Below are 20,942 nucleotides of genomic sequence, written 5' to 3' on the forward strand. Positions count from 1 at the left end.
ACGTGCTTGGAGGAGTTATACCGTCTTTCTCACGTTGCACTTTGACAGTTTGGAATTGGAACATCCAGACGATGAGAAGAAACAGATTTTCACTCAGTATTTTTCTTGGTTTCCAGCAGTCAGCTGCTGTCACCTGCCAAACCTCGACCTGACTTCTGATGATCTGAGGTAGACAAAAGTGCTGGAGAAACTCAGCGGGTGCAGCAGCATCTATGGAGTGAAGGAAATAGGCAACGTTTCGGGCCGAGACCCTTCTTCAGACTGATGGAGGGTGGAGGGGGGGAGCAGTTAGAGAGGAGGTTGTGAAACTGTCCCCGGAGGGAGGAGGAGAACCTCTTCAAAGTAGGCATACCTTGAGGAGATTTCGCAGTGGAGTAGGCAAAGTGTTTAAGAAGGAACTCTGATCTTGGTAGTCGAGCCAGCCAGTCTTGTGTCTGATGTCCCCCACAGCCCCGTGTAAACCACGAGCTGTGGAAAGTCAGCTGCCGCCCGCCATTCCTTCAGCTGCGCGCAGCTTGTTTGGAGCGGTTTGTAAAGTAACCGCTGGAAGGCTGGTCGTCAGTGACACCATGCCTCTGGTCCAGAGAAGCAGAGTACAGATGAAGTGGACAGTTGGGGCATTGCAACATCTATGTCCAACCAAGCTGGAGGTAAAACAGCTCAAAGGAACAACTCCCTATTTTCCCCACACAGTTCATTGGCTGAGTCTTCAAAACCCTGACGTAGAAAACCTCTGCTGAAGGAAGTCAGTGAAACATTCTCCAGAAGAGAGAGTGTTCTCCAGTGAATCCCTTTCCATTGCTTCACATTGAGTGTGTTCCAGCAGAGAGTGACTGTAGAGAAGGTGTCAGCGTGTGTGAGGAGGCTGTGTTACCTTTGCTGTGAAGAGTGAGCCTGGCTTTCTCCGTGTCTGTTCAGGCTTTGTACAGATGGAGCTGGTGATGAAAGGTCTGTGTTCAACCTGCCGCTGGGTCAGTCAGCAGCCGCAGGCAGACACTGCTGGGATTGTGACTGTGGCATTCTCTCAGCCCTTGTGGCCCTAGTGTGAACCGTGTGTTTCTCTCTCCTCTGATGCTGCCTGACCTGCTGGGCATCTCACCTTGGGTTTCATTTCAGATTCCCACGATTTACCATTTTTTGCTTTTCAACTAATATAGTCAAACCACTTCAGTGTTTAATCAGTTATTCATTAAAAATACATAAGTCACTGACCAAGTGCTGTTACTGTCCTGAATCTCCTGGATCTGAGCCCACACATCCACTGATAGACTAGATATTGTTGTGTCTCTAGCGTGGGATCTTTCTCTCTCTCACACCTACTGTTTGGCATAGTTCTTGTGAAGTGTTGACATTGCATCAAGTTTACAGTGCGGCACGGTGGCGCAGCAGGTAGAGCCGCTACCTCTCAGTGCCAGAGACCCAGGTTTGATCCACACCTCGGGTGCTGTCTGTGTGGAGTTTGTATGTTCCCCTGTGACCATGTAGGTTTCCTCCCATAGTGTTTCTCTAAGTGTGGAGTGACCTCACACTGCAGGAGGAGTGAGTGTCTGCCTCGACCTGTCGAGTGGAAACTGTAACCATGGAGACATGGCTCCAGTGAACGTGGTTCCCCGACGACAGACAATGAATTGTGTTTGTGGGAGATACATGAGTGGCTCAGTCAATGCACTGCCCAATGTCTGACCCTCAGGCACATTGCAGGAGCACTGTCTGGGATAGCACAGTGCACTGTCTGTGGGATCGCACTGTGCACTGTCTGTGGGATCGCACTGTGTATTGCACTCGCCACTGACTGGGATGGAGCCAAGCGCAGAGATGGAGGTGTTTGATGTTTGCAGGGTTGCTCTGACAACCGGCTTGTCCACAACCAACACCTTCCCTCTCCTGCCGTCGCCGAGCAACCACAAACAACAAGCAGGCTCCCCCACCACAGGCAGTGAAGGAATAAGGACGGGAAGAGAGAAATAGAATGAACTCCTGTAAATTCCCAGAACTCTCCTGAGGTTGAGAGAAGGTTGCTCCAAACCGCTGCTGCACCTCGCACTGTTGAGGTCTGATCGTCACCCTGAGATTGGAAATTACCAGAGGATGCAGGGTGCAGGGCCGCCCTTCAATAAGGATCCCCTGGAGCTCGCAGTTGAAGATGTCTACGACATCTCCCACCAGCTCGGTTGTCAGTTCAGGGAAGTGAACAGCTCGCAAAGTTCCATGGCAGTTTTTGACTTGCAGTTCCAGATCGTCAGAGTGTTAAAAATGCTTGAGAGTCTGGTGAGCCAAAGTTCCGTCAGCCTGGAGGAGCTGAGACTGGAGCGGGATGGACTGAAGGCAGAAGCAGAAACACTTATCGGAGAACTGCGGAGTAAAGCCACTGACCCTGTGCAGGAGGTAGGGAGAGATGTCAGCCACAACAACTGCCCACCTGGGGCTGCCCACTGCTCTCAGACAGTGTAGACTGACCCTTAGTGGTGGAGATATTGTAGGTGATGATGTCGACTGTCCCTTAGTTTTGGAGACCTTGTACAAGAGATATTAGACAGAAGGATTTGTAGGTGATGGTGTAGACTGCCAATTTGTATTGGAAACTTGTTCCCTGTGGCTATCAAACTGTACAACTCCTCCCCCTTCTGTCGTGGGGCAGACTGACTTTCCCACCCCCTCCACAATCCTGGACTTTCCACTCGTCACTTTAATTTCATGTTTCTTGTGTTTTATGACTGTTGGCAGATCAATTTCCCTCCTGGAATAAATAAAGTTCTATCGTATTGTTTAGGATATTAGACAAGATTTTGTAGGTGATGGTGTAGACTGCCCATTGATATCGGAGACAGCAGACACTGTACAGGCGACATTAGACAGAAGATGTTGCTGCCATTGGTAATGTGAACATTGTACAGTAGACATGAGACAGTGGATACTGTGGACATTGGTGTTGTAGATAATATTGTGGACAGATTAGTTAACCAGAGACACAGTGTGGAAATGGGCCCCTTGGCCTCCCAAGTCCATGCTGACCAGTGAGCACCCGTAGACCGGTTCTACACACTTTTACAGAAGCCAATTAACGTACAAGCCTACATGTCTTTGGAATGGGGGAGGAAACCAGAGCACCTGGAGAAAACGCACATGGTCACAGGGAGAACGTAGTAACTCCGTACCGACAGCACCTGTAGTCAGGATTAAACCTGTTCCAGCCAGTGAAGGCTTCACTGACTCCAAATATTTACAACCACCTGGCCACAATTCTGCCGGCTAGACTTGGTTCAGTCTCTGAATCCCAGGCATCAGACAGACGGCAACAGATTTGTAAACCACAGCTCGCTTCCCTGAGAGATTGTTGGGATCCCAACACAAACCTGTACATCTTACAATCACACGACAAAGCAGCTGAGGTATTGAACGTCATGTTACAGTTGCACTAAACATTGGTTAGGCTGCTCTTGGAGTATTGGGTGCAGTTCTGGCCACCACATTACAGGAAGGGTGTGATTGAGTTAGAGAGGGTGGATCAAAGATTCACGGGATGTTACAGGGATGGGATGGCTTGAATTCTCAGGAGAGATTGGACGGGTTGGGACTGTTGCCAATGATGTGAAGGACGCCTACGTATATAGGCGTATGAGAAGCACAGAGAGGGTCATTAACCAGTGTCTATACCCCTTGGCAGCAGTGTCTAGAACTGGACAGCATAGATTTATGGAGAGAGGGAAGAGATTTTAATGGGGAACTGACAGATACACTTTCCACACAGAGTAGTTGCTTTCTGGAATGAGCTGCCAGAGGAAGTGGTGGAGACAGGAACACTAACATCATTTAAGAGGCGTCTGGACAGGTACTTGAAAGAGTGAGGCACAGCGGGATATGGAATGAATGCAGGCATGTGGGATTAGTATAGATAGGCATGGTAGTCAGCACAGACTCATTGGGCTGAAAGGCCTGTTTCAATGCTGTATAAAGCTAAAAAGAGGCCATTGAGCATGTACTAGATCAGTGCCCAATCCCACTGCTGTGCATTGTTTTCTAATATTGATGCCATTGTAAAGGTTGCTGTTGCACTGCAGTGGGACGCGGATCTGTCTCAGCAATGGGTTTCCACACAGCGCATTCACCAGGTTAATCACTTTAATCTCTGAAAGCAGCAAAACATTGGAGCGGCCAAGTTCATCATGAACCTGAAGGATCCGAACTGCCCGCGGTTCACCTTGCAGGAACTGAGTGAAGTGCTGCATGAACGTAACCACCTTAAGGCTCAGCTACTGACCACCCGCGCAGCCATCCAGTGCTACCAAAGGTGGGTCCAGGTCTCGGCCCAGACCGATTCATGACGAGAAACGTTCTTCAGCAGAGTCTTGTGGAAATACTCTGACCTGAAAAGTCAGTATCCTGACTTGCTGACTGATTCCTGCATTCTCCATTTTTGTGTCACTATTTTGCAATACTTTGCTTTTATTTAGTCAGGAATCAAACTCTGAGGAAGAGCCTTTGATACCATAACTGATTTCTCTGAGTGAGTTCATGTAGGTTCCAATGCAAATCACTGAGGGGACAAGTGGCCAGGGTGGTGGTAGAGTCGGCGCAGTGAAGTGTAAAAGCGCCCAAGAGGTGGACCCTGGTTAGACACAAAAAGCTGGAGTAACTCAGCGGTACAGGCAGCATCTCTGGAGAGAAGCAATGGGTTACGTCTCGGGTCGAGACCCTTCTTCAGACTGAGGCCAGGAGAGAAGGAGATACATAGATAAGGAAGTGTAAGGTGTGAAAACAGGACAAAGGGAATGGAGAATAATGGAAATGTAGAATAGATCATTGTTGGCTGGGAGAAGGTAACAACAAAGCAAACAGATAAAATGTAGTCGGAGAACTGAGAAGGGGGAGGGAGAGAGAGAGAGAGAGCAAGGGCTGCCCAAATGAAAACCAGCATCTGCAGTTTCTTCATACATAAGTTAACCCTAGTTCCTGCTCCTGACCATAAACAGGACCCTGCTGAACATCCACACGCTCGTGTGTGGAGACAAGACCTGGGTTACAAACAAATGAGGAAATGAGAGGCAAACTGGAAGTTACATTAGGTGATTTAACTAATATTTGGGGTAACTGATGAGATGGACAGAGCGCACTCATTGCTGTTGGTGGGGGTTGGGTACAGGGGGCAGAGATAACAAACTGGAGACGGTCTGCCCTCTCAGGAGAGAAGTAGGCAGCACAGCGGTAGAGTTGCTGCCTTACAGCGCCTGAGACCCAGGTTCGATTCCGACTACGGGTGCTGTCCAGACAGAGTTTGTACGTTCTCCCCGTGACCTGCATGGGTTTTCTCATGATCCTCCCAGACTCCAAAGACGTACAGGGTTGTAGATTAATTGGCTGATATAAATGTGTAGGATAGTGTTAATGTGTGGTTTGGTCGCTGGTCGGTGTGGACTCAGTGGGCTAAAGGGCCTGTTTCTGCGCCGTATCTCTAAAAAATAAACTCAGCAAAGACTCCTGTACACAGGGTGAGAGGGATTTCATTCTTGTCCAGAAATTATAATAGAAATGAGAACAATTCTTAGTTTTAAATGTGACAGTGAGGGTTTATTGTTGACCAAGTACAGCTGCACTGATTAATTATTTCCCCATGAGAGGGATGTGGGGAACACAAATGGTCATGGATTGGCTGTAAATGGCTGGGCTGTGGTGGGAGACAGGTTCATGGGGGTGAATGCCTTCCTTCACTTCCCATGTTGACATAACACACTTTATGATCAGAGTTGATGCTTAAAGCAGAGATATGTGTCTGTGATGTGACAGTCACATTGTGTGCTTTCTTTCAGTGCAACGATCACTCAAGCTGAGGAAGGAGACGGTGAACCATGTCCTAATGATGGAAGTGGATGAAGTACATTCATAGAGTCACGCAGCAAGGAAACAGGCCCTTCAGCCCACCATATCCACGCAGGCCAACAAGTACCCATTCATATCAAGCCTATTATCCAACACAGCCCATAGCTCTGTACACCCCGGTGTGCGAGTATCTGCCATCACTACTCGCTCTGAGTTCCAAGTTTCAATCATCTCATGGGGGAAAAAACAATTCTGTCTCAAATCCCCTCTTAATATTACACCACTGACAATAAATGTGTCCTGGGGTCCTTGTTTGGCACAGACATTGTGGGCCAAAGTTCTGTTATCTTAGGGATTTTTACAGCATTCTCCACAGTAAAGGCAAATGCAAAATGAAATTATATATATATATATATATATATATATATATAGCCAGGGCCCTCCATAATGTTTGGGACAAAGACCAGTCATTTATTTATTTGCCTCTGTACTTGCCATTGAGATTTGTAATAGAAAAAAAAATCACATGCGGTTTAAATGCACATTGTCAGATTTTAATAAAGGCCATTTTGGTTTCACCATGTGGAAATTACAGCAATGTTTATACATAGTCCCCCCCATTTCAGGGCACCATAATGTTTGGGACACAGCAATGTCATGTGAATTAAAGTAGTCATGTTTAATATTTTGTTGCATATCCTATGCATGCAATGACTGCTTGAAGTCTACGATTCATAGACATCATTGCTGGGCGTCTTCTCTGGTGATGCTCTGCCAGGCCTGTATTGCAGCCATCTTTAGCTTATAATTGTTTTGGGGGCTAGTCCCCTTCAGTTTTCTCTTCAGCATATAAAAGGCATGCTCAATTGGGTTCAGATCAAGTGATTGACTTGGCCACTCAAGAATTTTTTAGCTTTGAAAAACACAATAGGCAATAGGTGCAGGAGTGGGCCATTCGGCCCTTGGAGCCAGCACCGCCATTCAATGTGATCATCCTCAATCAGTACCCCGCTCCTGCCTTCTCCCCATATCTCCTGACTCCGCTATTTTTAAGAACCCTATCTAGCTCTCTCTTGAAAGCATTCCAGAGAACCTGCCTCCACCGCCCTCTGAGGCAGAGAATTCCACACTCACCACTCTCTTTGCTTTGTTGCTTTAGCAGTATGTTTGGGATCATTGTCTTGCTGTAGAATGGACCACTGGCCAATGGGTTTTGAGGCATTTGTTTGAACTTGAGGAGATAGGATGTGTCTATACACTTCAGAAATCCTATTTTTGCAGCTAACCAGTGGTTTGCATCTTGCAGTGTAGCCTCTATTTTTGTTCACAAAGTCTTCTGTGGACAATGGTCATTGACAAATCCATGCCTGATTCCTTAAGAGTGTTTCTGATCTGTCGGATAGGTGTTTGGGGATTTTTCTTTATTATAGGGAGAATTCTTCTGCCATCAGCTGTGGAGATTCCAAACTGTTAATTTTGGTAAGCCTTCTTCTTCTTGCTTATAGCGTGCACAGCCTAAAGTGTAGACAACATGTTCTATTTGATCTTATATGATTGTGCACGCCGTTGATTGCATTCGTCGAAACAGGGTGAAGGTTGCAATCTTCCACCCCTGGTGAGCCGTAAGTTTGGCTGATGTCTCTAACAGTTTTATTCTTGTTTCTCAGTCTCATAATGGCTTCTTTGACTTTCATAGGCACAACTTTGGACCTCATGTTGATAAACAGCAATAAAAGTTTCCAAAAGCGATGGAAAGACTGGAGGAAAGACTTGGTGCTGAGAGCTCTCTTCTATCTGCATTAAGGAGGCAATTAAACACACCGGAGCAATTGCAAACACATGTGAAGCCATGTGTCCCAAACATTATGGTGCCCTGAAATGGGGGGGGGGGGGGGCCAGACAATTTATACACACAGCTGTAATTTTTACATAGTGATACTAAAATGTATAAAAAATACCCTTTAATAATATCTGACATGTGTTTTTTCTATTACAAATCTCAAATTGTGGAATACAGAGGCAAATAAGTAAGTGATAGGTCTTTGTCACAAACATTGATTGCACTGTATATACACCTATTATTTATTTGTTTCCTGTTATTAAGTCACAAGCCATGTTCTGTCCCACAACTACTTTGGCCACCTTCTTCCATGGAAACGGACTGTTTAGTTTGATATTACACAAGTTTAGTCTCAGTCAATGTTCTCGTTTATCAGCATTTAGGTCTTTTGCTGCTGGACCTAAAACCTTCCTGGTCCTTGCACCCCCAACCAGTCTGTATACCCCGGTGTTTAATTGAACACTGCCCTTGACCTCCTCTGTCAACCACAGGTTGAGCCTGGTCCTTGTCTGCCACAAGTAATGGACCAACTGTTCAAAGTATCTGAGCATCCACTGACCTACAGCTCAGCTCACTGTCGACAACTCCAGTTATACCATGGTAAATGCCCTCACTTAAGTTGAAAACAGTGGTTATGCCCAGAACATCACTGTGACAGCTGTGTTCTAATTTCAGTTATTACAGATGTTCCTTAAGCAGATAATAGAAATTTAAGTCTGCAGTCTGAAGAAGGGTTTCGGCCCGAAACGTCACCCATTTCCTTCGCTCCATAGATGCTGCTGCACCCACTGAGTTTCTCCAGCATTTTTGTGTACAGTAGAAATTTAAATATGTTTTATGGGAACCTTTTGTTACTTGCAACTGAATCTAATTTTAGGTATTTCAAACCAGTCCAATTATGGATAAAGCCCAGTCAGCTCAAGCCATTGGAATCACGTAGAACACAACACACAAGGCCCCCGTCTCCAGCTGTTCCAAATCCTTGATGGTGTCTGTATCTGAAGGAGCTCTTTCTGTTGGAAGAGTGGTCAGAATGGGTTATGAGAGGCTCATGTATACCAGCTGCTGTGCTGAGCTTGTTCTGGGGCCAGTCGTAGAGGAGGTGAACCGGTCTTACTGCTTGGACCACCCTCTTCCTGCAGTCAGAGTGCATCAGCTCAGTATGTGGGATCTCCCATCTGTTAAACGCTCACTCAGCTCCCCAACTTACATCAGTGACGAGTGACGTTTGCATAAAGGTGGCACATGGAATTTAAAAGCCATCCATGGTGAAGGAGTGGGATGATGTACCATGTACAAGTGGGATCAGATTGAGAGGGTAGTGCAGCCTGGCTCTGCCAGGTGGCCAGGCTGTGGGTACAGCAGGACTGCATGGGACTCACTTCATCCATCACTGAGCAACCATTCCCAATGCAGCCTGGTGGTCACGGCCCAGTATTCAGATGCAATCATCTGTGTTAGTCAGTCCCTCAGTGAGGGAGGGCGGGCAGACAGTTAAGCCAGGATAGCTGGAACCATCAACAGATACTGCTTCAGTACAACTAGGTCACAGAGTTTATTTCAATAATCTTCAACATGAAGCTTTTGTACACAAACTTTAAATAGCCATTTACAACAGGTGCTCGGGCGTGACGAACAATCCCATGTTAAAAATCTAATTCAGCATAAACAATCGCATTTTGAAGTGTCCAATCACCTCTTGCAGATGGAAGGGACAAATTCATTATTCAGCACACAGAACTGTTCTAAAAATGGTCCGTCACTTCACAAATGATACCATTCAATCACTGAAATATCAGAAGTAAGTTTCTGATACAGAGCATAAAAGCAGGCCTAGGCTGCCACTACTGTACAACTGAAATAGTTCACATAAAATACAGAATCTGCTTCATGACAGCAAGCTGCTAAGCACACCCCCGCCCTGCAAGATTTAGTAAGCATTAATATCTAAAAGTTCCAAAGAGGCAAGAACAGCTGCTGGGATCGGGAGCAGCGTGCAATGGAGGTTGATGAATTACCGGAATCACCAAGGCCCAGCAACAACCTCAGTTACAAATGCTGCACTCCTCTCCCCTGCCTCACTGCTTCAGCCAGGGATGCGCTGCAATCGAGGTCTTGCTCCGATCTCCATAGTCGTAGAGCAGCTCCTCCCCTTCTGCAATGTCCCGCGAGGCAACCAGTACAAGATGGGGCTTGCCATCCACGTGGTGCAGCTTGGTCTGACAGTTCCCGTTCTTGCTGTGGTTGATCAGCCGGCCCAGGCGAGTCGTCTCCCTCGTCGCATCCACGCTGGAAATGTGGCACCAAAATCAGGAATTAAAAGCACGCTCCTCGAACATGAAAGCCATTCGATAGCCACCCCAAATCAGACTAATCTCACACTGTACAAGAACCCTCCTCACTCCATGAACATCTCTCACGCCTTGGGCTGCTCTGGACAGTTTCACTGAGGACTCCACGTGTCCCTCAACTGGTGTGGAGGCTGGACGTGCACCAACTCCCAGTCCCCTGGTCTGGGGCCTAGGTGGCACCACGGAGACAACCCGGCAGTGTTAGTGGAGAGGTCGGGGCGGCGGTCAATGGCGGTGCCGGCTGACGGACACGTGTAAGTGAGGACGTCGCTGCCGAAGGAAGGAACAAAGGAGGACCCGGTATGGGGAGGGAGGGGGGAGGGGACTGCCATGAGGGGGAGGGGGAGAACAAAGGGGGTCCTGGCACAGGGGTACTATGTAAGCACCTTTTATGGGCGACTATTTGCAAACCTTGGATATGCAAGCAAAGAATTTCACTGTGACTCATCACACGTGACAATAAAGTATTTAATTCAATTCATCGCAACAGCTGCTCAAGAGTTCTGGGCACAGGCACCACTGATCTCCAGTCCCTTCACACGTCACGGATACAATCACTGCTCTCAGGGAACATGGATCAGCCAAGCCTGGTGAATACTTTCACAAATGATAAGCAAAGAGAATTTGTTCTCCTCTGGATGGAGGAATGTGGGACCCAATGCCTGAAAGGGAGGGGGTGACCGAAGCAGAAACTCTCAGCACGACTGAAGTGTACTTGACACAGGCCCCGTGCTGCAAGGTGCAATATGCTCAATACCCACTACAGACAAGGCCCAACCTAACCCTCTGCCGCACAAATCCAGTTTGAGTGGCAGTCCCAGTGAATCATCCTGCACTCAGTGGGCAACTTGCAATCAAAATACTTCTGTGACAATCTAATGGGCTAGAGCTAGGCTGCTGCCACTTGTCACACTTTGGCTGCAATGCAGTGTTGTAACAGAACCAACTCTGCTGTTTCCTTCAGCAAACTGCAGCTCAAAGTGGGCAAATATTACTCAAGGTCATCGAACGTGTGAACTCACTCTCCGTAGATTCATTTTTACCTGTCAATATCCCCCACCATTTTCATTTTGGATTAAATACTGATGCTGGGAACGCTCCACACTAAGTTTAGTTTAGAGATACAGCATGGATAGATACACCATGTAAAAAACAGACAACAGACAATTCAACCAAACAGTTCAGATGAAATATCAAGATGTGAACTGCACTGACAGATAGTCTCCAATTTGTGGCAAGATTATTAATGTGTGGGGTATTCACTGCAGAGCAGCAGAGCTGTTAGAATTAGGTGTGGTGACTGCACTGTGCACAGGTGTTGAGCAGAGAGCACCGGGGATGTGGGACCCACCCAGAGCACTGTCAGAGGAAGGGCTTACCAGTACGTTTTACTGAGGTATTGGAAGTAGTACATGTAGCAGCCAGTGGTGGGATCCCGCGCATATTCAGCCTCTCGATTCTTTGCATCGGCAAACTCAATGAGGTTGCCGTGGTATTCCACCACAAAGTCTCCGCGTTGAAAAGGTTTAGTGGCCATCACACCACGGCCCTTCCCGTCAATCGCACTAACCTGCAGGAACAGAGGAAGTTCAATCAATCAACCTTTGTCATCTTGCAAAGCAACAGGTGTACAGTGTAAAATGAGAAGACGTTTCCCAGGGAATACCAGAGCATCGCACATAAAACTTAAACATTTCACACATAAATAAAAACAATCCAGTCCCTGATTAAAACAATACTAATTGTTAAAAAATGCAAGTAAAAAACAGCAACATTAAAAATACAAGTAAAAAGTCATAAATTGTCCAGGGCAGCTAATTTAAGTGGCCAGTGCCAGAGTTGTTTTCAAATTGTCAGTGCAAAAAGCAGGTGGAGTGACTGTTTAGCAGCCTCACATCCTGTGGAAGGAAGCTGTTTAGCGGTCTGGTTGTCCGGGCTTTGATGCTACGGTATCTCTTGCCTGATGGCAGGAGATCCAGATGTTTGTGGAGGGGGTGCAGTCTGTCCTTTGCAGAGAGCAATGGGGATGTGGTTATTATAATGTCTGCAGCCAGGCGATGCTGGAGACTGTTTTAGTACACTCGCTGTCTCGGTAGAAAACACCACAGACGATACAGGCAATTACACGTAACAAATATTAAATACTGTTGTGTCAGGGGGAATAAAAGCGCACCCTGCCACTTTTCCAGTCCTCTGCCATTAATTGGCCAGTGTGCAGGTTTACATTCACTCAGCACTGGACGATGTTGCTTCCAACCCAGAGCCAAGGCTCCAGTTTTAACTCCACACGTTTGCATATTACAACAGTACCTGCATTCCTTCTTCCTTCCCGTTCCGAAGGAATTCGTCAATTATTTTCTTTTCTTCTGACTGCGGGAAGAACAGAAGTGATTAAGTCAGCATGTCTGTGGCCATATCCAATCGTGCAGCAGCAAATGGGAAATCCACCAGCCCTGCACCACCTGGGTGGTGGTAGGCCCAGAGAAGAGTCTGAAAGAGTTACCTTCAGCTGCCCTTCACACTTCCTACAACTCCTGCGGATCGGGTAGTAATCAGTAAGCTTGTGATTCCGACCGGCAGGGCTCTTCACTCTGGCAGGAATGAAGGAGAGCTTAATTAACGAAAGTCTCCAAGGTGCAGCAGCATAGACATTACAGGAAGGGCAACAGAGTCTGAGAAACACCGCGTCTTTGTCCTGCCTCAATCTGCCGAATGGTTAAACTGCCCCACCTGCTTCTGCCAGCCATCGGCTTAGCAGCATAAACATCACAGCATCGCAACAGGCAGCTGGAGGCAGTCGGGCAGGTCACCAGCAACAGCTTGTGGCAACGCTTCCCTGCCAATCGTTGCAAAATTACTCCTTTTGATTTTGGGGATGAAATGATATGATTCTGGAGAGACTGCACTCACTGAAGAGAGGAACATGCACGGTTCTGGTCTCTATATTTAAGGATAACTTGAATTCATTCTGTCGATTCCTGGAATGAAGGGTTGGAGTCCACACACATTATTGAAGGGCAAGAGGTGATCTCGGTGAAAGGTGATATGATATCCCTATGGGTGGGAGTATTGTCCAGATGGCAGTGTCTCAGATTGAGGGGCTGCCCACCAGAGAGGAGCAGCAATTTCTTCTCAGAGCGTGGCAACTCTTTGCAATTCTCAGAGAGAATGTGGAGGTGAAATCATTCGGAGGTGCCAACAGATATACATTTAATGACAAGGTTGGCAAGGAACATGGGGAGAGAACAGAAAATTTGTGTTGAGGCCCATTTTGGATCGACCACAGAAAGACACAAAATGCTGCAGAAAGATCACCATATTCCATCATCCATATTCATAATTCACAACTCTTATCCTTTTGGGCTCTGTTTATTCACCACTGGCCTTTATTCAATATTCTGCACGTCTACCTTCGATTTAAACCAGCATCTGCAGCTTTTTCTTACAAATATAAAAACACCTTGCCTGTGTTCAGCCGTGCTTTGCCAACCCCTTTGCCAGCCGTGCTTTGTGTTGCCTTCCTCTCTCCAGCTATCTTTCCCATCCACTCCTCCCTGTAATTAGTCTAGACAAGCCCACTCAAAACGCTATCTATCCATGTTGTGTCTTTCTTTGGTAAACCAGCACCCACAGTTCCTCGTCACCACTTTAGATCAAACATGATCTCACTGAAAGGGAGAACAGGCTCAATGGGCTGAATGGTCTCCTTTCATTGACATCAAGCTCAAACACTAATGAAGCACAATATCAATGCACGTTCAACTCACGGTGTGCGTTTCTGAGGCTTCACTGTACATTTCCTACGAACATATTTTCTATTTGCTTTTTTGCTTTGATTGTTCCCAAGGGCCGCAGGTCTGCCCTTTTTAGCACATTTCCCACCAGTAGTTGGGGTGGCTGCTGCAGTCTCTGCTCCTTCCTCACTCACATTTGGCTCCTTTTTCTGCTCTTTGCCAGATTTTGTGGAATCTCTAGCACTGGACACACAAACCTTTTGTCCGCCTGCAGGAATAAAGGCAGAGAATTACACGCTTGATGTAAAAAAACCGTTAAAAGTAGAAACAAACATGTCTTACTCTCAAAAAAAGAAATAGAAGGGACCTCATGCCTGAACCAACCTGATCTCCCGGTTGCTAAACACTTTAATCCTCCTTCCCATTCCCACACTGACCTTTCTGTCCTAGGTCTCCTCCATTGTCAGAGTGAGGCTAAACGCAAATTGGAGGAACAGGATCTCATATTTTGCTTGGGCAGCTTACAGCCCAGTGCTATGAATATTGATTTCTCTAGCTTCAAGTAACCCTGGCATTCCCTCTTCCCCCACCCAAGTCACACCAGCTTCTCGTTCTCACCTAGTAAACAACTAACAATGGCCTGTTTCCTTTATCATTGTTACTTTATAGCATATCTTTCATTCATTTGTTCTATATCTCTCTAGTTCACCATCTATATCTCTCGTTTCACTTTCCCCTGACTCTAGTCTGAAGTAGGGTCTCAACCCAAAACATCACCCATTCCTTCCCTCCAGAGATGCTGCCTGTCCTGCTGAGTCACTCCAGCATTTTGCGTCTATCTTCGGTTTAAACCAACATCTGTAGTTCCTTCCTACACACTCATGATTTTATTAAATGTATAAGGTCACCCCTCAGCCCACTACAGTCCCAGCGATCCAGCCTTTCACTATATCGCAGCTGTAGTGGAGGGAATCTGGAACACCTTCACCCAAAAGCTTACACTGATTCTCTGTGTGATAAGGGTGATCTAATCAACCAGGGATCATTGGTATGTTGTTGAACGAGTAATTGCCTGGATAAATTGAAACCACAGCAGTGAGTACTGCATTTTGTTGTCCCTGTACTGTACACCGACAATGACAATTAAAGTTGAATCTAAATCTGAATCTGCGAACAGAATCCTGGTGTTAAAAAGCCAATGTCTGTAATGCTGATTACCAAGTAACGGATGGTTTTAAAAACCCAACACTCTTCTGGAAACTGAACAGTGTCCAGGGCCGTGTAGCTGCCGCATTTCTGTCAACCCAGTCGTAGAAACTGCAAGCTCTAGAATCTGCAAAATTATTCCGGCCTTTCTCTTTCAAAAAAAATGCTAGCACCCACCTAGCTCCTTTACATGCAGCACGGATAGAGCCCACCTTTCACCTTTACACTAGAACCATCATCCCCCTATATTCCCGTTCCTCTCCCATCTGCCCACGTTTTCCAAACAGCCCTGTCAGTTTATTTCTCCCTACCTCACCCGTTTCCATCCGCCAACCACACACTCCTTATCTGGCTCTACCCTATCCCCCCCCCCCCCCTTTTACTTACCAGCTTCCAGCACCTGTAACCACTTCTCGTATCACCACTTATTACCTCCCTGCCCCCCACCTCTATCTATATCCCCTACCCCTCCCCACTTCTGTCTCGAACCCACCTTCGCCTTCCCCACCCGGCTCCATCTACCCATCATCTCCCTCAACTGGTTCAACTTAACAGCTCCCGACTCAGCCAGCCTCCCAACTCTTTACTCTGGCCATCTACCCTTTACATTCTTAGTCTTGATGCAGGGTCTCGACCCAAACATTGACCATCTCTCTGCCTCACAGATGCTGCCTAGCCCACTGAGTTCCTCCAGCAGTTTGCTTTTTTGCTCTCAATACAAATGGTTTGATGATGGATTTCAAATTTATTATTATTATTCACACAATCATTACGACGAGCAAGAGTTTTTGAAACCGTTTACAAAATACCAAAGGGGATAATCCTCACATACCTCCTTTCTCCTCCTGCATTTCACATTTGACAGTACATTTTACTTGGAACTTCATCTGATTATCTGAAGTGGCAGAGTTTTCATCTTGCAGTGGGACACGAGATGTATGGGTTTTTATGGGGCTCAAACGATGAAAGAGCTTCGGTTTAATGCGTGCAATTTTCTAGTGAAACAGGGAGGAAGGGAAAAATAAATCAAATAATTTCCAAAGTGCCACACCATAAATTGCTTCCCAAAAAGGTTTTGTATAAACAGATAATTTGCACATAGAATCACTCCCACAGCAATGATAAAAACAGTTCAATTAAATTAATAGAAATTCTTGCAAGATTAGCATCACAAATAGGAATGAACTGGCAATGATCAGTTGTTGAATGGACCAGAAGCAAACATACAGCGAAGCATAACCACACTGCAAAAATAAACCACAGGCTTAATGAAAGAGCTAAACTGTCTTTTGTATCCCAATGATGCAGACAAACACCTATACAAGCAAGAAAACACATAATGGCCAACGTACAAATCATTTACATGTAACATCAGATGAACAGAAGGACTTGGAGGAAGAACAAAGAGGGTCTCCGTGGAATAGAGGCAACATCTGCCTGGACTGAGCTCATCACCTCCATGTACCATTAGACTAGCAGCCTGGCAATGCACCACAAAGCTCAGCTGCAGAAACATGCTGGCACCTACACCACCACTGCACCACCGGCTTCAGGGCCAGCAATGAGATGCCCAACAGACAAAGATGCATGCAGACTAACATGTTTTTAAAAACATGGCAATTAACAAAATAGCCTATAAAATAGATTAACTATACATATTTTATGTTCCAAATAATTAAATTGGGTCTTTAATGGGAATTCTTCATTGATTGTGGGCAATTTAACAAAGTTGCAAAAACATTATCTGTGCAGATAAACAAAAAGAACTACCCAACCGAATCTGATATTGGAGCATAAACCAAGGGAAGGGAGAGGAAAACTCTTCGAGCCAGCACTGCCATTCAATATAGTCATCCGGAATCAGTACCCTGTTCCTGCTTTCTCCCCATAGCCCTTGATTCCGTTAGCCCTAAGAGTCAAATCTAACTCTTGAAACACAACTTGGACACACTGATCTGATCTGTATTTATGCCTACAATATTCTGTTGTGCTGCAGCAAGCAAGAATTTCATTGTCCTATCTGGGAGAAATGACAATAAACTCTCTTGACTTGACTTGAATACATCAAAACAGTAGGAATATATGACTGAATGAATAAGTTTAACGGCCAAGTATTCACATACAAGGAATTTGCCTTGGTGCTCCGCCCGCAAGTGACAACGACATACAGTGACAGTTAGGAATGACACATAAAACATTAATAATAAAACATTATTGATTAAACATGTGAATTAAATAAAATACCACAGCAAAAGGAGGCTATAGATTTTTGGTTATTGAGTAGAGCTACTACTCGTGGAAAAAAAGCTATTTTTATGTCCATAAAAGGACCATCGGCCTATTGAGGTGCACTGGTGCTGGGGCATCCTGCTGCATACAAATGACTACCCAAGTAAACAACACTAGATGGGACACCCAGTACTCGTGAAAGAGCATTTTGGAGACCAGCAGGATGGATTTGCTGGCTGCTGCAGGGATGCAAGCACCTTCTTCCAAACTCAAAATCCGAGTAAAACACAGAGACACAGGACAAGGCCAGGCTCTGCCATATAGTATGATCACATCTGATCTGATATTGGCCCCAACTCCACTACCTCAGTTCTCCCCTGTAACAATTACAGCACGGAAACAGGCCATCTCGACCCTTCTAGTCCATGCCGAACACATATTCTCCCCTAGTCCCATATACCTGCGCTCAGACCATAACCCTCCATTCCTTTCCCGTCCATGTCCTGCCAAGATGTAGCACCTCACACTTATCAGCATTAAACTCCATCTGCCATCTTTCAGTCCACTCTTCCAACTGGCATAAATCTCTCTGTAGACTTTGAAAATCTACTTCATTATCCACAACCCCACCTATTTTAGTATCATCTGCATACTTACTAATCCAATTTACCACATCATCATCCAGATCATTGATGTACATGACAAACAACAGTGGACCCAACACAGATCCCTGTGGCACCCCACTAGTCACTGGCCTCCAACCTGACAAACAACCATCCACCATTACTCTCTGGCATCTCCCATTCAGCCACTGTTGAATCCATCTTGCTACTCCACCATTAATACCCAACCATTGAACCTTCTTAACCAACCTTCCATGAGGAACCTTGTCAAAGGCCTTACTGAAGTCCATATATACAACATCCACTGCTTTACCCTCATCAATTTCCCGAGTAACCTCTTCAAAAAATTCAAGAAGATTAGTCAAACATGACCTTCCAGGCACAAATCCATGTTGACTGTTCCTAATCAGGCCCTGTTTATCCAGATGCTTATATATATTATCTCTAAGTATCCTTTCCACTAATTTGCCCACCACTGACGTCAAACTAACAGGTCTATAATTGCTAGGTTTACTCTTAGACCCCCTTTTAAACAATGGAACAACATGCGCAGTACGCCAATCCTCCGGCACTATTCCCGTTTCTAATGACATTTGAAATATTTCTGTCATAGCCCCTGCTATTTGTACACTAACTTCCCTCAATGTCCTAGGGAATATCCTGTCCGGACCTGGAGACTTATCCACTTTTATATTTCTCAAAAGTGTCAGTGCTTCCTCTTCTTTGAATCTCATAGTTTCCATAGCTACTCTACTTGTTTCCCTTACCTCACATAATTCAATATCCTTCTCCTTGGTGAATACCGAAGAAAATAAATTGTTCAATATCTCCCCCATCTCTTTTGGCTCTGCAGATAGCTGTCCACTCGGACTCTCTAATGGACCAATTTTATCCCTCGTTATCCTTTTGCTATTAATATAGCTGTAGAAACCCTTTGGGTTTACTTTCACCTTACTTGCCAAAGCAACCTCATATCTTCTTTTAGCTTTTCTAATTTCTTTCTTAAGATTCTTTTTACATTCTTTATACTCCTCAAGCACCTCATTTACTCCATGCTGCCTATAATTATTGTAGATCTCCCTCTTTTTCCGAACCAAGTGTCCAATTTCCCTTGAAAACCATGGCTCTTTCCGATTTTTACTATTTCCTTTCAACCGAACAGGGACATAAAGATTCTGTACTCTTAAAATTTCACCTTTAAATGTACTCCATTTCTCTTCCACATCTTTCCCATAAAACAAAATGTCCCAATTTACTCCTTTTAAATCCTTTCGCATCTCCTCAAAGTTAGCCTTTCTCCAATCAAAAATCTCAACCCTAGGTCCAGTTCTGACCCTCTCCATAATTATATTGAAACTAATGGTATTGTGATCACTGGTCCCGAACTGTTCCCCAACGCATACCTCTGCCACCTGACCCGTCTCATTTCCTAACAGGAGGTCCAGCACCGCCCCTTCTCTAGTAGGTACTTCTATGTATTGCTGCAAAAAACTATCCTGCACACATTTTACAAACTCCAACCCATCCAGCCCATTTACAGAATGTGTTTCCCAGTCTATGTGTGGAAAATTGAAATCTCCCACAATCAGTACCTTGTGCTTACTACTAATATCTGCAATCTCCTTACATATTTGCTCTTCCAATTCTCGCTCCCCATTTGGCGGTCTATAATACACCCCTATAAGTGTTGCTACTCCTTTCCCATTTCTCAGTTCCACCCAAATAGCCTCCCTAGACGAGCCCTCTAATCTATCCTGCCAAAGCACTGCTGTAATATCTTCCCTGATAAGCAATGCAACACCTCCACCTCTTGCCCCTCCAATTCTATCACACCTGAAGCAACGAAATCCTGGAATATTTTCCCTTTAACCTTCCACCCCCAATCTGACCACATCTGTCTTGATCTTAAATATTATTACATGGCTCAGCCCTTACAGTTGTCTGGGGCAGTTCCAAAGATTCATGACCTTCTTCAAATAAATTCCTCCAAATACTATTGAATACATAGCATTGAAATACTATGTATTCTGAAACTGTGCTTCCTATTTATTTCTCGGTTTCCCCAAGGCAAATACGGCCAGCAACATGCCAGTTGCTGAGTGATCAGGCTGCATAACAAAGAGCGCCAGGTGACAGCACTTCATGAGTCTGTAACTTTCCAAATGAAGAGGATTAAGTGTCAATCACTTTAAATGTTTATGGCCCGGGAGTTACAAGACGGCAGACTTTTCTTTAATCACCCAAGAATATCAAATACATTTTGAGACACTCCAATCGTTGTGAACAGTTGCCGTTTTTTAATTATATTTTTCAGTCGTTACTTGAATGTTAATTGCCCACGATTGTCAGTGCCCCAGAATCACTCGATGTCCAATTCAGTAATTTAGCCAATTGACGACGTATCCATGACATCTCCATTAAGTATCACACAATTAAACCCCGTGCAATTAGCCGCGGATGCAGTGTGAAGGCCAGAATGGGCTATGGGGTTTAAGAGGGGCCGGGGCATATGCTGGGAGGGAAGGGCCGGCTCGGGGCCTCGGCTCCCCCGCCCGCCTGTCTGTCGCTTGTACCTCATTCATGGCTGCCTGTTGCCGGTTCTCCTTCGCCGCCGTGCCTCTGCCGTCTTTCTGCACTGCTTTTGCTTTCCCTAAGGATTAAAACATATCGAGACAAGGCTCAACGCATTATGGAGGGGGGCAGATGAGCCGACTGAGCAGAGCCGAGCAGCCGGACGGGCGTCAGTTGCTTCGAGGAGGATGTGGGCGAGGGAGCTAGCAGCGCGGCGGCGCCACCGCCATCTTTAGCGCTACCGTATTGACTGTAAACGCCAGCCAGGCGCCCCCCAAAAATAAAACACCGCAGCGAGAGCTGGACTGAAGAACAGTTAGAAAATATTACCCATAGTATTGAAAATAATCCAAGAAAGGAACAAAAAGACGCTGATTTTTAACAAAAAGCACTATCACTAAACTACAGCAGATTGGCCGCATCAACACTTTTCCAAACCAAAGTTTTAAACGCTGCGCTCATCAGCCTAACTTGAGCAAGTCACCATACCGCGGCCTCTGATTGGTCGGGACTGCAGACACCGCCCCCCCATATGCCCATTGCCTGGCGGCCCATTGGGCGAGACGGACGTCAA

General features: G+C 45.8%; 2 protein-coding genes across 2 annotated transcripts; one reads left to right on the plus strand and one right to left on the minus strand.

Annotated features, from left to right (window-relative positions):
* The first annotated feature begins 288 nt into the window (after nt 1–288).
* Nucleotides 289–6,207, plus strand: rilpl2 (Rab interacting lysosomal protein like 2). The gene is made up of 3 exons (XM_033043886.1): nt 289–2,385; nt 4,137–4,288; nt 5,805–6,207. The coding sequence occupies exons 1-3, from the start codon at nt 2,089–2,091 to the stop codon at nt 5,866–5,868; spliced, it is 513 nt and encodes a 170-aa protein (XP_032899777.1). The 5' UTR covers nt 289–2,088; the 3' UTR covers nt 5,869–6,207.
* Nucleotides 6,208–9,190: 2,983 nt separating this feature from the next.
* kmt5a (lysine methyltransferase 5A) lies at nt 9,191–20,861 on the minus strand. Its single transcript, XM_033043890.1, has 8 exons — nt 20,699–20,861; nt 20,371–20,447; nt 15,778–15,940; nt 13,773–14,007; nt 12,509–12,596; nt 12,316–12,375; nt 11,385–11,575; nt 9,191–9,943 (listed from the first exon to the last, which is right to left on the minus strand). Exons 1-8 carry the CDS (start codon nt 20,700–20,702, stop codon nt 9,733–9,735), a joined length of 1,029 nt encoding a protein of 342 aa, XP_032899781.1. The 5' UTR covers nt 20,703–20,861; the 3' UTR covers nt 9,191–9,732.
* Nucleotides 20,862–20,942: the final 81 nt, after the last annotated feature.

Source organism: Amblyraja radiata, chromosome 25, assembly GCF_010909765.2.
Source record: "Amblyraja radiata isolate CabotCenter1 chromosome 25, sAmbRad1.1.pri, whole genome shotgun sequence".
In the NCBI taxonomy this organism is placed as follows: domain Eukaryota; kingdom Metazoa; phylum Chordata; class Chondrichthyes; order Rajiformes; family Rajidae; genus Amblyraja; species Amblyraja radiata.